Source organism: Tamandua tetradactyla, chromosome X (assembly GCF_023851605.1).
Source record: "Tamandua tetradactyla isolate mTamTet1 chromosome X, mTamTet1.pri, whole genome shotgun sequence".
NCBI lineage: Eukaryota > Metazoa > Chordata > Mammalia > Pilosa > Myrmecophagidae > Tamandua > Tamandua tetradactyla.
Window position 1 is genome coordinate 173,656,960 of NC_135353.1, and position 14,375 is coordinate 173,671,334.

Sequence of the window (14,375 nt, forward strand, 5' to 3'; positions counted from 1 at the left end):
AACAATAGAGAGCATTCCCTGGATGTCTAGCCAGCCTTGTACTCAATGCTTTATATGAATTATCCCACTCCATCCTTACCCTTTTTTGAGCTAGGGGCCATTTAATAGGAGCATCCTTATATCTGGATCATAGCAATAGACACTCAACAGTTGTATCTGGAATGAATGTTGACTGTACACCCCTCCTGACCTGAAGCCACAAAAGACATTGAGTGTCCTGGGCTGAGATGTTCCGTGAGACAAGGTCCTACCTTCTTATCCTCTGATCTCCTGGGTTCTGTGACACATGAAGTTCTCAGTGCCCTCAACATCTAACTTTTGAAACCACAGCAAACATGGTGATGTTTGCATTCATAGAACCAATGAGATCCTCCACATTTTGGTTTGTGCTAACCAAATTGTAGGGACCAAGGAATTCTAGCTTATTGGTAGAATTTCTGAAATGTATGGGTGATAGATACGCTGGAGAGGAGCAACCTGCCTTCTCCAACTCAAGGGCATCTTTTAACACCCAGGTGAGGTAGCTCTCCATCCCACTGGACTTGGTGGCAGCCTGAATTTTGACAAGCAGTGGCCCAAGTCTGAAGCATTCAGGCAGGACAATGAGGCAGTTGCCTACCCTGGTCAGAATGTTCTCTTGCTTGGACATTGAAGCTTCTCTAGGATTTTTAGCATCTTGACCCTCAGCCCTGGGCCTGGGATGGGTTATCTTTCCATAGAAACATCAGAAAAGCAACAGAGACATTAAAAAGGCTGCCTTGCTGCCCTCCTCCTCTGGAGTGGACAAACTTAGCCTTTTCCACTGGGTGCCCCCAAACCACTTAGGTCATCTTCAGTCTCTCCACTTCCTGGTTGGGGGTTCCCAGCATGCACCATGAAAGGTAAAGGTGCATCTCATCACTTATTCCACCTGGAACTGGGTTCTGTCCTCTGAGATTGGCCCTATGATAGGCAGAACAATGCCTTCCACCCAAAAGATGTCCACATCCTACTCCCTGGGACCTATGAATGTGTCAACTTACTTGGTAGATGGGATTCAGTTCAGGGTTATGAGATGGAGAAATTATCTTGGATTATGGGGGTAGACCCAGTGTAATACAGGGATCTCAGAAGAGGGAGGCAGAGGGGCCAGGATCAGAGAAGAAAGTGGCACCACAGAAGCAGAGATTGTCGCGATGAGCTTGGAAGATGGAGGAAGGGGCCACAAGCCAAGGAATGTGGGTGGTCTTTAGATTCTGGAATAGGCCAAGAAACTGACTTCCTCTAGAGGCTCCAGAAGGAGCCAGCTCTGTCCAGAGTTTTATTTTAGCCCAGTGAGACAAGTTTTAGACTCCTGACCTCCTGGAACTGAAAAAAAAAATTTTTTTTTCTGTTTTAAGCCACTAAAGTTCTGGGAATTTGTTACATCAGCCTGAGGACATCCCAGGACATTGGAAGAGAGGATGCTAGAGGCATCAGGAGGTGTTGGCTGGGGAAAAACCTGACCCTGAGACAGCCTTGAACAAGCAGTTTGGAGCAAATCACCTTCCTCTTAGCAACTTGGAGCCTTCGTTTTTAACTGTAACACAGAGATATTTATCTTCACTTTGCTTTTCTCATATCACTCACAGATTTTTTTTTTGTCATGGAATATATGTGAAAGTGCTTTTTGGCTATGAAACATTTTTATAAATACAAGCTATCATTATTGCTATTTTTAATAAGAGGGATTGGCACCAACTCGTGTAGGTGAATTTGTAGGCAGGAGTGGAGGCTACCAATTGGCCACTCATGTTCCAATTTCAGCTGCCAGCTCTCAAAGCAAGCAAACCCTAAAGTCTCACTACTATCGCCCCAGAAACTGATTCTCTGTTTGAACGCCAAGAGTCCCCAAACCACATCCCTTCCAGATATAATCCTCGCTTCTGCTTGCTTCTAGGACTGAGCTGTCTCAAGACTCTTCTCAGGTCTGAATTCCCAGGAAGGAATGGACATCCTGACTCTGTGCCTTTTGGATTTGGGAAGAAGGAATCACAGAAGATGAGCCAAGAAGTTTTAAGGTGTTGTACCTGCTTAGTTTTGATACTGTGGTACCATGTCAATGGGGCATGATCACGTAGTGTGCCAAAACACTGTGAGTGCCGCAGTTCTGGCTGGGTAGTTCAGCAGATACAGCTCAAACCGTCTTTGGCTTCAAACAGGCAAGGGTTGAAATGTCTGTCCTGCTTCTTAATAACGAGCCAAGTTAGTGCTGCTCATTGGGGCAGAGGGTCATGATCAAACCCTTGAAGCTGGGGAGATGAGATCGAAGGGAAGGGATGTGTGCCGAAGCCGAACGTGCTTCAAACCATCATCCGGGAGAACAGAGTCCTCACCGGACGTGGAATGCTTATTCCCAATAAACTTTGCAAGGAAGCTCATCAGAGCATATGCAAATCACTATCCCTTTAGCATTTTTTTTTACAAGTATTATTTTTAAAGATAAAGCGTGACTCTGCTTCCTGAAGTCATCACGGTAGTTCCTTTTCCACCCCTTTAAAATGTGGTGACCTTGCACATCAGGCGTAACCCCGTAGTTCTGCAGGTCCATTGACTATACACTCTGTTGCTTCTCGCCAAGCATGACCAGCTTCTTCCCGCTGTGGGCAGCTGCCACCATCCTCCTGCTGGTAGACCTGACAGTTTCGGAGGACATAGGAGGGGCAGGTAAGCTGACTTCTGGGGATGTGGCCACACGTGTGTGCAAAATGTTTTCTTATTTTCATACCCCATCGCCCCCTTTTTTTTCCGGTCCGTCAACCACGCCGTCTCATTCATAAAGTTACAACAGGTGTGTCAAGATTGCTGCACATCTAAAATTGGATCCGGATAAGCTGAACCCATTGCAAACTGCCTTCTCTTTCCTTGAGTGCAGGATGACAGTGGAATGGGAGAAAAAGGGAAGGTGCTACCTGTTGCAGGGACAACCTGGGGTGGCTGGCGCCAAGTCCCCTAATCTTCATTTTCTATCTTCAAAGAGGTCGAATTTTTGTTTTCTTAAATCAATATTTATCTTCCTGTGGTGAAGTCACATTACCAGGAGACCTCAGAGAACGATGAGGTGTCATCGTCTATGAAATAACTTACACCAGGCAGGTGGCACTGAACCCCGTAACTTCATGCCAGCCTACAGAGAGGGACGCACGAGTCCATGCCTTCTGGGAATGGCTCTCAGCTTGCCATTCTCCTGGTCTTGTCCCTGGGGCTTTCCCAGACATTGTGGCTAAACCCTGTCCCTTCAGTTGTGTTTACAGCACAAACAGGAGCAGCCAACCAGGAGATCCCATGCAGGTAGCAATGTAGAACGGGGCTCAGCTCAGAGGGCGAGCATTTACTGTCCAGCTCCGGTGCTTGGCACAGATACAAAGGGCTCTCTAGGGTCCCCTTAGCTTCCTTGCCATCCCAACACAACACCCCGAATTGGAAGTGTTCTCTTCTGTTTTTGTGCTAGCTTCCTGCCCACCTGGGTTTGTACGAGTCCCTGGAAACCCTTTTGCCCATGGCCTTGAGATTGCAAATTGAGCGATCTCACAAGGGAAACTGGAGGTGGAATCCCCTCTGGACTTGACCTCAAGTGGTCCCGATGGATGGGTTATTGGATTGACACCCATGCGAATCGCATCAGTGGCCCCCCCATCAGAACACAGCTCCAATGCACCATGGCTGTGGATTCTAGGTCCTTTCTGGAGACCCTCCTTTCCCTCCTTAGCCCATACCCTGTGCAGGAATTTGCTGGGAAGGTACAGTTTATACAGATCCATAGACAAATGTGCACCTAAAAGCTATCCATGCATATCCAGGTTGGTTTTCAAAACTGAGCGTTCTCCAAGCTCTCCTTTTGTAACTTCTTATAAAAACCAGAGGGGTTCTCCCTTGATGGCTTCTGTGGTTTGTTTTTCTTTCTTTTCAACACACAGCCTTTTACCAAGGCCATCAGAGGTGTGAAAGCTGTTCTGAACTTAGCTTTCAGCCCACGGGATACCCACGCTTTACGAAATGTCCCTCTCATGCCCTTGCCCTCACGTCCATCATCATAAACCAATTAGGACCCAGCTGCTGGGTGGAGGTGAGTGATGACACCGCCTGTGCCAGCTGGAAACCTGCAGAACTCTACTGGAGCTCTTTCCAACCTCCCGTTTTAGAAAGAGCTGTGCAATTTGGCTTTCAGATCATGTTTCCATCAAAGAAAGTTTTATTTTCTGATGGAGCATAATGGTGTGGTGTGCATTCACCCAACGTGAGTTAACAGCATGGGATGATGTCAAAGCAAGAGTAAGGGAAAGCAAGAGGGAAAATGTGTGTAGGCGTGAATGAGCCAGCTGTGGGGCTCCGTTAAAGGCTGAAGAGAGGTTGGAGGGAAAGACTGCTTCCCCACCCACCCTCCCCACATCAGTGGCTTTTTTGATCCATCAGTCCGTCAACCTATTGGCTTTCGTTGACCAGCGGTTGTCTGTGTGTGTGTCCGCCATTGTGCTTTGCAACATAGAATGCACAGAAATGGAGGAAGAGATGGAGATGGAGAGTTGGGTCTGTGTAGAAGGGGTCAAGAGGGAGAAGCCTATCCAAGCAGAGAAGCCAGAGTGCACATGTCTGTGAGTTTTCATGGACAATGTTTCCAGAGAAGAGTCGTCCAGGGTCAGGGAAAGTAGAACGTCTGTCTGTCAAAGATTGACTTGGTCTCCCTAAGCCCATTTCCCACACCTGAAATGAGCAGGTAATAGCACCTGCCTCCTCTGGCTATTGCAGGGCTAACACAGAGATGCCTGTAGGAGGCACAGCACAACCCGAGCACACACTCTGGGCTCTACTGATGTCAGCTGCTTCCATCATGGTGCCGTGTAGAGGGTGAGGGATCAGGATGGAAAGGTTGAGGAGAGGCTGATAAGTAAAGTGGGAGCCTCAAGCATGGAAATGAGAGCACAGGTTACACATCAGTTTTAACACGCCTCCATTCTGGGGCATTTCCCCCATATCTAGTATGGGGATTCGTCTACAGCTGGACCCTGGTATTCACTCTGAATGGAGCAGAAATTGAGGGGCTTGGGTTAAGGCAGGAGGCTAGAGATGGGTGACAGTGGGGGCAGGAAACGGAGAATTCACAGTGACCCCAAACATTGTTCCTGAAGGGAAAGTTTCCCCATCTGTGGTTTGGGAGATGGGGAACATCTGCATATTGTGATTAAATGGAAATGGGAAGACTTGACAACAATGTGTTTGAGATGACCATGGGATGTCAACACAGTGTCTTTTTTTAATTCTCATAAAACACACATAACTTAAAATTTACCATGCCACCATTTGTAAGTGTACAATTCAGTGGCACTAAGTATCTTCATGACAGACAAACACAACCCCTATCAAGTTCATGGAACATTTTTATCGCTCCACAAGACAGCCTATCCATTGAGAAGTCACTTCAAACCCCCATCCCACAAGCCCTTGGAAACCTTGGATCTGCTTTCTTCCTCTAAGAATTTGCCTATTCTAGATATTTCATATTAAGTGGTGACAGATGATATTTGTCGTGTGCCTGCCTTCTTTCCCTCAGCATCATGTCTTTAAGGTGCCTCTAGGTGGTAGCTGCATCAGAATTCCATTCCTTGCTTTTAAAGTAATTAATAATCATTTATTTATTTTAACTGTGGTAAAATGTCCTAAAAATCATCTTAACCATTGTCGGTAAATGATTCTTTGATGATAAGTATGTTGACGGTATTGTGCAGCTTTCACCACTATTTCTAGACTATTTTCATCACTCCCAATTAAAACTCATATTCATCCAGCAATAGCTCTCCATCCCCCCTCACTCCATCTCACACGTCATTCCTTTCCACAGATGAATAATAGTCCATTGTTTGGGTATACTACATTTTGTATCCTTTCCTTTTCACAGCTTTATAATATTCCATGGCATGGACGTGCCATATTTTATTTTTCTGTTCACCCATTGATGAAGAGTAGGGCTGTTTTCTCCTTCCACATGCTGTCTCTAAGATGCTTGATAAACACTCTTCTTGTGTGGTTGCCTCTTTTGGAGATGACAAAGAGAGTGAGTCCTTCAGGCTGACACAGCACAAATGGAGCTGGGGATGAGATCTTGAATCCTGTCTGCCATTTTGCTGATATTGTCTGTGACTTGCAGGAACAGCCATGAAAAGGGGCAGGGAAGCACTGGCAGCAAATCTACCACTGCACATGCCAAAGAAACCAATGCACATCTCACGTCATTATGTACATCAACAAAGTGTGTTTTATATCGAGAAGACATAGCATGGTCACCCGTGGATAGATGCCTGTTATCAATATTCAAATACCCTATGTCCAGTGAACCTTCTATACAAGAGCTTTTGGGATATGCTGCATGTTCTCTGCAGTCTCCCCATCTTGAGAGACTTTGATGGGTTGTCCACTGGAGCACCAGAAATTACAAGAGTTGTGGTCATCCTGTGGCTGCCAAAACAAAATACCGAACCCATAGAAATTTCTTCTCTCACTGTTCTGGAGGTCAAAATCAAGGTCTTCAGATTCATTTTAATCATTCAGCTGAAATGCTAAGGAAAGAATCAAAATAAGCAAGTACCATGCAATGCGGGCCTCTCAGGTGTACCACCGTCTCTCCTCCATCATACCTGCCTCTCCCAAGTCCAGTTAAAGCCTTCACCATCCATGGCTAACCTTGCTACCTGGCCCCCTCGTGGGTTTTCTGAGCCACCTCTCTTTGTCCAGGTTCTCTCATCCGCCCACTGAGCTCTCTCTGGAGGCTAAAGAAGAGGACCCCTTCTTACCTCTTCCAGTGTCTGATGGTTACTGGCACTCCTTGGCTTGTGGACGCATCCCTCCAATCTGCACCTCTGTCTGCTTTGCTGTATCTGTCTGTCTTTGTGACCGAATCGCCCTCTGCTTATGACAGCAGTCATATTGCATCAGGACCCACCTTATTCCAAGTTGGCTTCACCTTCACCAATTACACCTGCAAAGATCCTCTTTCCAAATAAGGCCACATTCCGAAGGACAAGGTCATCTCTTCTTTAGGGGACACAGTTCAAGCCATCACAGTGGGATTTTCTGAGCTGGGGAGAGTGACACCAAATCACCCTGATCATTATTTCGGCCATCCAATTCTGATGGGAATTTTGGAGAGAATCACTGTGCCTCTTGGTTCTCTCTGAGGTGATATTAGGCAGAAACATGATGGCAGGACATCCATCCTCTATAAGAGAGGAAACACAGGACAGGTAGTGGAGACAGACAGTGAGCGGATGAGAGAACCTGGACAAAGAGAGGTGGCTCAGAAAACCCAGGATGGGGGCCAGGTAATAAGGTTAGCTATGGATGGTGAAGGCTTTCACTGGACTTGGGGGAGGCAGGTATGATGGAGGAGAGACGGTGGTATACCTGAGAGGCCCGCGTTGCATGGTACTTGCTTATTTTGATTCTTTCCTTAGCATTTCAGCTGAATGATTAAAAATGAATGGAAGAAACCCCAAAGACCACATTTGCAACGCAACTTATCAAAGAGTCAAATTTAGGCTTACTAAAGGTTTGCAATACGTGCCCATTCTAACTCAGTCTTGGGAGCCTTACTTTGCATTCAGCACAGAAATAAATAGGAGTGTATTTTCTGGAATCCTCCTTCCAGCCAACAGTAGGTCCGTAGATGAGGATGGGGCTGGGGATGTCGGGTGAGGTCTCAGAGGTTTGGCTCTGAGCAAGGTCCTTCTTTCAGCCCAGCCTCCCCTCATCAATCCTGCGTCTTTTGACATGCAGGTTTCTCATTTAATCAGGGACCTTGCCCCCTAATGGAGATCTTTACATCACTGCTTCTCCAACTTCCCTGCTTCTGGGATAGATCATTTGATTCGCGGATTTTAATTTGTGATTATGGTGTGGATTCTTGTTGTCTTTTTATCAATGCAAAGGTCACTTCAGGCATTTATCCCCAAGTATATGCAAAATTCTACGAGGGTTTTAAGTGAAGTTGTGTTAAGTCATGCTCTCTGACGTCGACCAGTTACCCACTGTTTCTGACCAAGATCTAAGGGTTGGGGCAGTGAGTTCCCTTGTCATACTCAAGCTTGTGATAGCAAAGGATTGTGATTCATCAACCTGCTCTATGTTTTTTTAACGGAGAGGCGGGCTCTAAATTCAAAAGGAAATTCTTGGTGTTTGAATGATGTATCGGTATATCTGGGGCCCGCGGTGTGCAAATCTGTTCATCTCCAGATTTCCTGCCACTCTTCCATTTTTCTGAGAAAAAAAAAAAAAGAAAGGGGGGCAAGGGTTGTGGAATCAAAGGCAGCTTTACAAAAGTACCAGGAGTTTCTAATGGTCTCATCTGCCTGGGGCACAGATGTTGGTGAGAGCAGCCTTTGTTTCCACAGACCCATCTGTTTGGGTACCTGCTTATCAGTGATAGGGAAGACTGCTTCTATCAGAAGACATTGGAAGGATCTGGCGGCCGAAGCACCGCGAAACTGGTTCAATTTTTGTTTTCGTAGCAACTTTAGTGACCTAGAATTCACACACCAAAAAATCCACTCATGTAAAGTGTACAATTCAATGTTTTTTAATATGTTCATAGATATGTGCAGCTGCCCAACAGACAGTTTTAGAACATTTTCATCACCTCAAAAAGAAGCCCTGAACCCTTCAGTTATCAGTCCCCTTTCCTTCTAGGAAACACCCGCCTTTGCTCCTGTCAGCTACTAATCTGCTTTGTGTTTCTACTAATTGACTTACTCTGGACATTTTGTGTCAATGGAATCCCATAATACATGGTCTTTTGTGACGAGCTTCTTTCATCGTACATGATGATTTTGAGGTTTATCCACGTTGTAGCAACGATCATTCATTTTATGGTTGAGGAATGTTCCATTGCATAGGTGTACCGAGTCCGTGTTGATCCAAAGAAATGATAGTTAATGTTTTTCCCAGATATCCTCAGACGGGTACACTGTGGTGAATCAATACCTGAAATCTTAGATCAAAGGCACTGAAATCCATTCCAACTAATTCTTAATATAGACAGTTCAAAGTTTAGAGTCTATAAAATTATTTTGAGTGATACCATAAAATTAATTTTAATAAAAGGAGTGAAAAGAAAGAAGGAAGGGTAACTTGAATTATGTTAGAAATGTGGCCGGCAGCATTCCCGCGACTTGGTGTGGACTTGGGGTCTTGGTGAGAGTTGGATTTTGAATGTAAATGTTGTGTTCATTCAAGGTAGGAATGAAACACCCAAAGACCACTCACTCGGTCTTTCTCTCCTCCCTTTCTGTCTCTGCAAACTTCTCTCTCTCTTGGTAAAAGCTGCTTTCATCACCAACGCGCCAATAGATTATAGGTTTTCTGGTACGATTTGCCAGTTATGCCTTTACCTCTTTAAATTTCAAAATAACTTAATGCTATCCAATGATAGTATTAAGAAAATATTTGTATTTTCTGGAGTGACAATTGTAGATAAAACAGTTCCAAGAAAACATGAGTTCCTTTCTGTCAAAGAGCTTAGAATCTTGTTGAGGAACTGATTTCAAACATAAGGAATAAGAAAACCCAAGAGGCAATGGCACATTTTAGGGTAAGTGATGGCCCCAGAAATGGTAATGGCTGATAGATGGAGGGTCCAGAAGTGTAGGTGGCTCCTGGAAATGGGAAGAGGAGGCAGAAGTTGTTCTAAAGCATAGGGCAGGGGTGAGGACAAATGGGCTGAGGTCAGTTCCTTTTCTGTTTTCCAAACAGCCCCTAAAGCCTTACAACGGGCTTGTAACTCTTGGGCCGGTTTTCAGGTAACTTGTGAGATGACTCTACCGCAGGTTCAAAATTGTGCTCACAAAGACATTTTGTGGATTGAGTGGGAAACCGTCCACCCTTTCCCTCCCAAAGCCCATCTTAGAAAAATGTTGACCACATCACTGTGGTGAGTCTGAGGATCACACTCCCCCCATCAAAGCTGGGCCCTTGTGGTCACTAGTAGCTCAGCAGGAATGGCTAATGACTGAGTCCAGTAGCTGGCAGATATGGGTAGTCAACTGAGAAGCAAGAGGTGAACAAGTCACTTCTTTGTCCTTCTCCTTCTAAAGGACAGGCATGAGGCCAGGAGTCAGACGGCTGGACCGCTTGTCCTTGACTCTGAGTCATCATGTGGGGGAGTCATGTAAGCACAGAACATTTCTGCTTTCCTTTTGGAAAATGAGGGTGTGAGGTTCTATCCATGGGACATTTTCTATGGAAGTTGAGAGATGTGACTTAATGTTCACTGAGGACTGAGGTGCAAACCTCCCTGTCTTTAAGGGATTCATGGAAGGGGGCACACAGGACTTCCTGTTCCAAAATTGGGAGGATTTCCAGATGCCCTGACACCCTCCTACTAGTGCTGCTTTGAATGTAGAAGGTCATGGCTCAAATTCAATGTTGTTCATTTTGTTGTCAGTTATGAAGCTGACGATGGCAGTATCGAACCAAAGTATTTCATACGCCTCGGAGAGATAAAGGGTCTTCCTTCTTAAGACATCAAGTAATGTCCATTATCTAATTTTATTCTCTGATTTCAGAAGCTGGGATAGCCCCAGAGTCATATGAAGGAGTCCTGTATGATGAGTAATTTCTCCTTGCTTCTGGTTTTCAGCCCAATTTAACTTGCATTTTCTGAGCATTTTTCAATGTACTCAGCGAGGGTCTAGGCCAACGAGACTAATTTCTGTCGATCGGTTTGGGAAAACACAACGAAGGCAAGAAACTAGCTGAGAAGGTTACAAAGAAGGTTTGGTGGAGTCCCAGATGATTGCAATGATGTCAAAATGTCAGGTGTGAGAGTCATCAGTCTGACTAATCAAAAAGGGAAAAGAGAATATTGGTCGGAAGTCTTGGAACAGACACTGTGGAAGCAGGAACCCAGGCTTCCTGATTCTCAAGTCTGCGCACCTACCTTCTATGTTCCATCTCTAGGGTCTGGAGATAATTCTTCTTTGTGTGTTGAAAGGTATCTTTCCTGTGTTTTGTCTACTGGAGGAAAAAAGTGAGCACATCAATGGGCATGCTGATTTGTAAACTTTAAATACATGTCACTAACAAGGGCTGTAAAACATCATTAAATGTACTCTACCAACATGCCTTTTAATGGTCCAAGTTTCCCAATCACATAGCTGGTGCTTAATTAATTCCACATGTTGTACAGTTGGGTACTCTATGACTGATTGGCCTTATGAATGAACTGTCAATGAATATGTCCGCAATTCCATTTATTTATTCAGAATAAATACCTATATGTATTTTATATTTTCTCCTTGCATATCCTTTTTTTCTGAAATTTTGAGAATACATAGTAGACATGACACCCCTTTAAATAAGTACATTCTCTTATATAACCACAATGCACTGAATAAAATCAATAAATTAATGTTGTTAAAATGTTATCGTCCAATCCTCAGACTTTATACAGAGTTCACTAGTTGTTTCACCAATATGCATAGCAAGAGAAAAAAAAAATCTGGTACTGAATCCAATCCAGCTTTAATTTGGAAACATTACTCAGTCTTTCTTTGTGTTTCACGTCTTTCTCAGTTTTGAAGAGTGTAGGCAAATTATTTAGAAGACTGTCCTACAATTTGGGGTTGACCAATATTGAATTTGAGCCAGGACTTTCTACATTCAAAGCAGCACTAGCAGGAGGTTGTCAGGGTATCTGGCAATCCTCCCAACTTTGGAAGAGGAAGTCCTGTCTGACGCTTTTCATGAATCCCTTCTAATGGTTATATTTGGGTTATGCAATTTAGGCAAGAATATTTTAGTTAAACTACCACAGAGGCTGTACCGTGTCCTTCTTGGTACATCCTCTCAGAAGATATTTGGCTATCTATTTGTCCTAATTCTAGTGACATTCACCTCAGTCACTTGATTAAGATGGAGTTTATCAGATTTTTCCACATCATAGTTACTTCTCTTCTCTTCGTAATGAACAATGATGTTGTAGGGAAATACTTTGGACCATGTAAATATCCTGTTACCTATCATACATTTTTTTCCCACCAATTTTAGCACCCATTGATAATTCATATCTAAAAGAATTGCTTTTAGGCTAATTGTCAAATGTTCATTTTTGTAATTCTGTCTTTCCTTCTAATTCATTATTGACACTCTCCTTCAAGGAAAGACTTCTTTTATTCCTACTTATTTCTTCATTCTTTCACTTTCATTCTATCTATCTATCTGTCTATCTATTTATCTATCTATCTATCTATCTATCTATCTATCTATCTATCTATCTATCTATCTACGTACCTACCTACCTATCATCTGGCTAGCTAGCTGTACATCTACCCATCCATCCATCCATCCATCCATCCATCCATCCATCCATCCATCCATCCATCCCTCCCTCCCTCCATCCAACCATCCATCCATCCATCCATCCATCCTTCCATCCCTCCCTCCCTCCCTCCCTCCATCCAACCATCCATCCATCCATCCATCCATCCATCATTCATCCATCCATCCATCCATCCATCCATCCCTCCCTCCCTCCATCCATCCATCCATCCATCCATCCATCCATCCATCCATCCATCCCTCCCTCCCTCCCTCCCTCCCTCCATCCATCCCTCCATCCACCCACCAAATCCATCCTGGTATTCCCCCTTCCAATCCAACACCTCAGGGTTCTTTCCAGCCTTCCATGTTTCCATATTTGTAACTCTCTTTGCTGACTGTGAGAAACTTGGATCCAATTATCCATAATAGAGTTACATATTTGCTCAATCCTAGAATGAACACATCAGTTACTTTCTGGATCATTAATAGGCCCCCAAGAAAAGCAAGCCAACTCACCAGCCTAAATTTTAAAGCAAAAATTGAAGGACTCATTCGAGCTTTCACTCAAGATGCCAAGTTTGGTGTTGTAAGTTGGTGAGGTAGGCTGAGGGCTCGTATGGAAGTATGGGATGCCTCTTTTATTTTCTCTCAAAGCCGACCTCACCGGACAGTGCTCACACTGTTGCACTAGTGGATAGCAATTACACAGTGTGCAAACACAGGCAGAAAGGGAGTTGGTAACCTGCTGCTGACTCGTCTATCTCAAGACAAGTGAGATTCTTACCAAGCTTTGTATCTCACATGGATCCTGTTGAAGTAATTTATAATTGCTTTGTTTGTGAAAATCTTGGGTAATTTCCTCCCTCAGTGTACTATATTGTTCTTATGACAGGAATGCTGAAATCACCTTATAAATTTCGAGCTCTCTTCCATGCCACTTCAAAGTGCGTTCTGTTTGTCTCCTTTTATTCTCAGGAGAAGAGATACAGCTTCAGCTCATCTACTTTAATTTTGAAACTATGCAGGTTACATGGAATGCAAGCAAATATTCTGAGACTAACCTGACTTTCTTTTACAAGTAAGTGCTCTCAGGAAGTGAATCAGATGCCCTGTTGTAAAATAAATCTTCTTCTGAAACATTAGCAATTGGGAATGCCAGAAAGCAAAGAGGTGAATCAGAATCCAGATCTGAATGTAAGCATTCTCTTTAGACCCCAATCCTTACTACAACTTCAGTTCTCGAAACTTCCAACTGAGTGTTGAGTGAGTCACACTCAAAACTACCTATATTCTTAACACAACATCCACTACATGCCTTGCACACCCAGTACTGACCGTAATGTCACAGCACCTGCCCTTTTTTTGGAGTTCCATATCCTGGAGACCTTACCTCTACAGGGCTATGGCAGAGATTTCACATTCTGAAATTTTCATGCCAGGTTACTGGGGCACCCCTTCCAACAATGTGGGCTTATTTGTGCTCGCGTTTATGCCCAAGGAAGAACTATAAATGTGGGAAGATTTTTCCTGTGAATTTAGTCTCAGATCTATAAAGGGGAGGTATAGAATGTATACCTCCCCTTTGCAATCTGACAGCCCAAGGGATAAACTGAAAAGTGTACAAAGAGGGAAATTTTAAGATGAATTGATTTGGAAAATAAGACTCACAGATAATCACTTGCATTTTCTGAGGTTCTGTTTTCTCATCCATAAAGAATTTTTTTTTTCATCTAACCACTGCTAACTTCTAGATTTTACGAGGGAACATCATTTGGGCCTGTCCTGAGTTCTGTGCTGCTTCTTAATCCAGCAAGATAACCAAGAGAGATATGCACAAAACAGCCCTGCTTTAAAGCATGCTCAAATCAAGGGTTGGTGATTCTCAAAGTCAAAACACTCCTTAATTAGTTTCCTAAGGCTGTTTTAACAAATGACTCAGCAGCTTGAATCAGCAGAAATGTATTCTCTCATAGTTCGGGAGGTGAAAATTCCAAAATCAAGGTATTGGCGAAGACGCTAGGGGAGAGTCCTTCTTTGATTCTTCTAGCTTC

The 14,375-nt window shown here is 43.9% G+C and overlaps 1 protein-coding gene across 1 annotated transcript in view; it reads left to right on the forward strand.

Annotated features, from left to right (window-relative positions):
* Window positions 1-2,560: 2,560 nt before the first annotated feature.
* The window catches only part of CRLF2 (cytokine receptor like factor 2), a 29,296-nt gene continuing 17,481 nt past the window's right edge, over window positions 2,561-14,375 (forward strand). Inside the window, exons 1-2 of the mRNA XM_077145117.1 lie at window positions 2,561-2,685; window positions 13,300-13,402. Coding sequence (XP_077001232.1) covers window positions 2,601-2,685; window positions 13,300-13,402 — 188 coding nt within the window. The 5' untranslated portion in view covers window positions 2,561-2,600. The remainder of the gene's footprint in view (window positions 2,686-13,299; window positions 13,403-14,375) is intronic.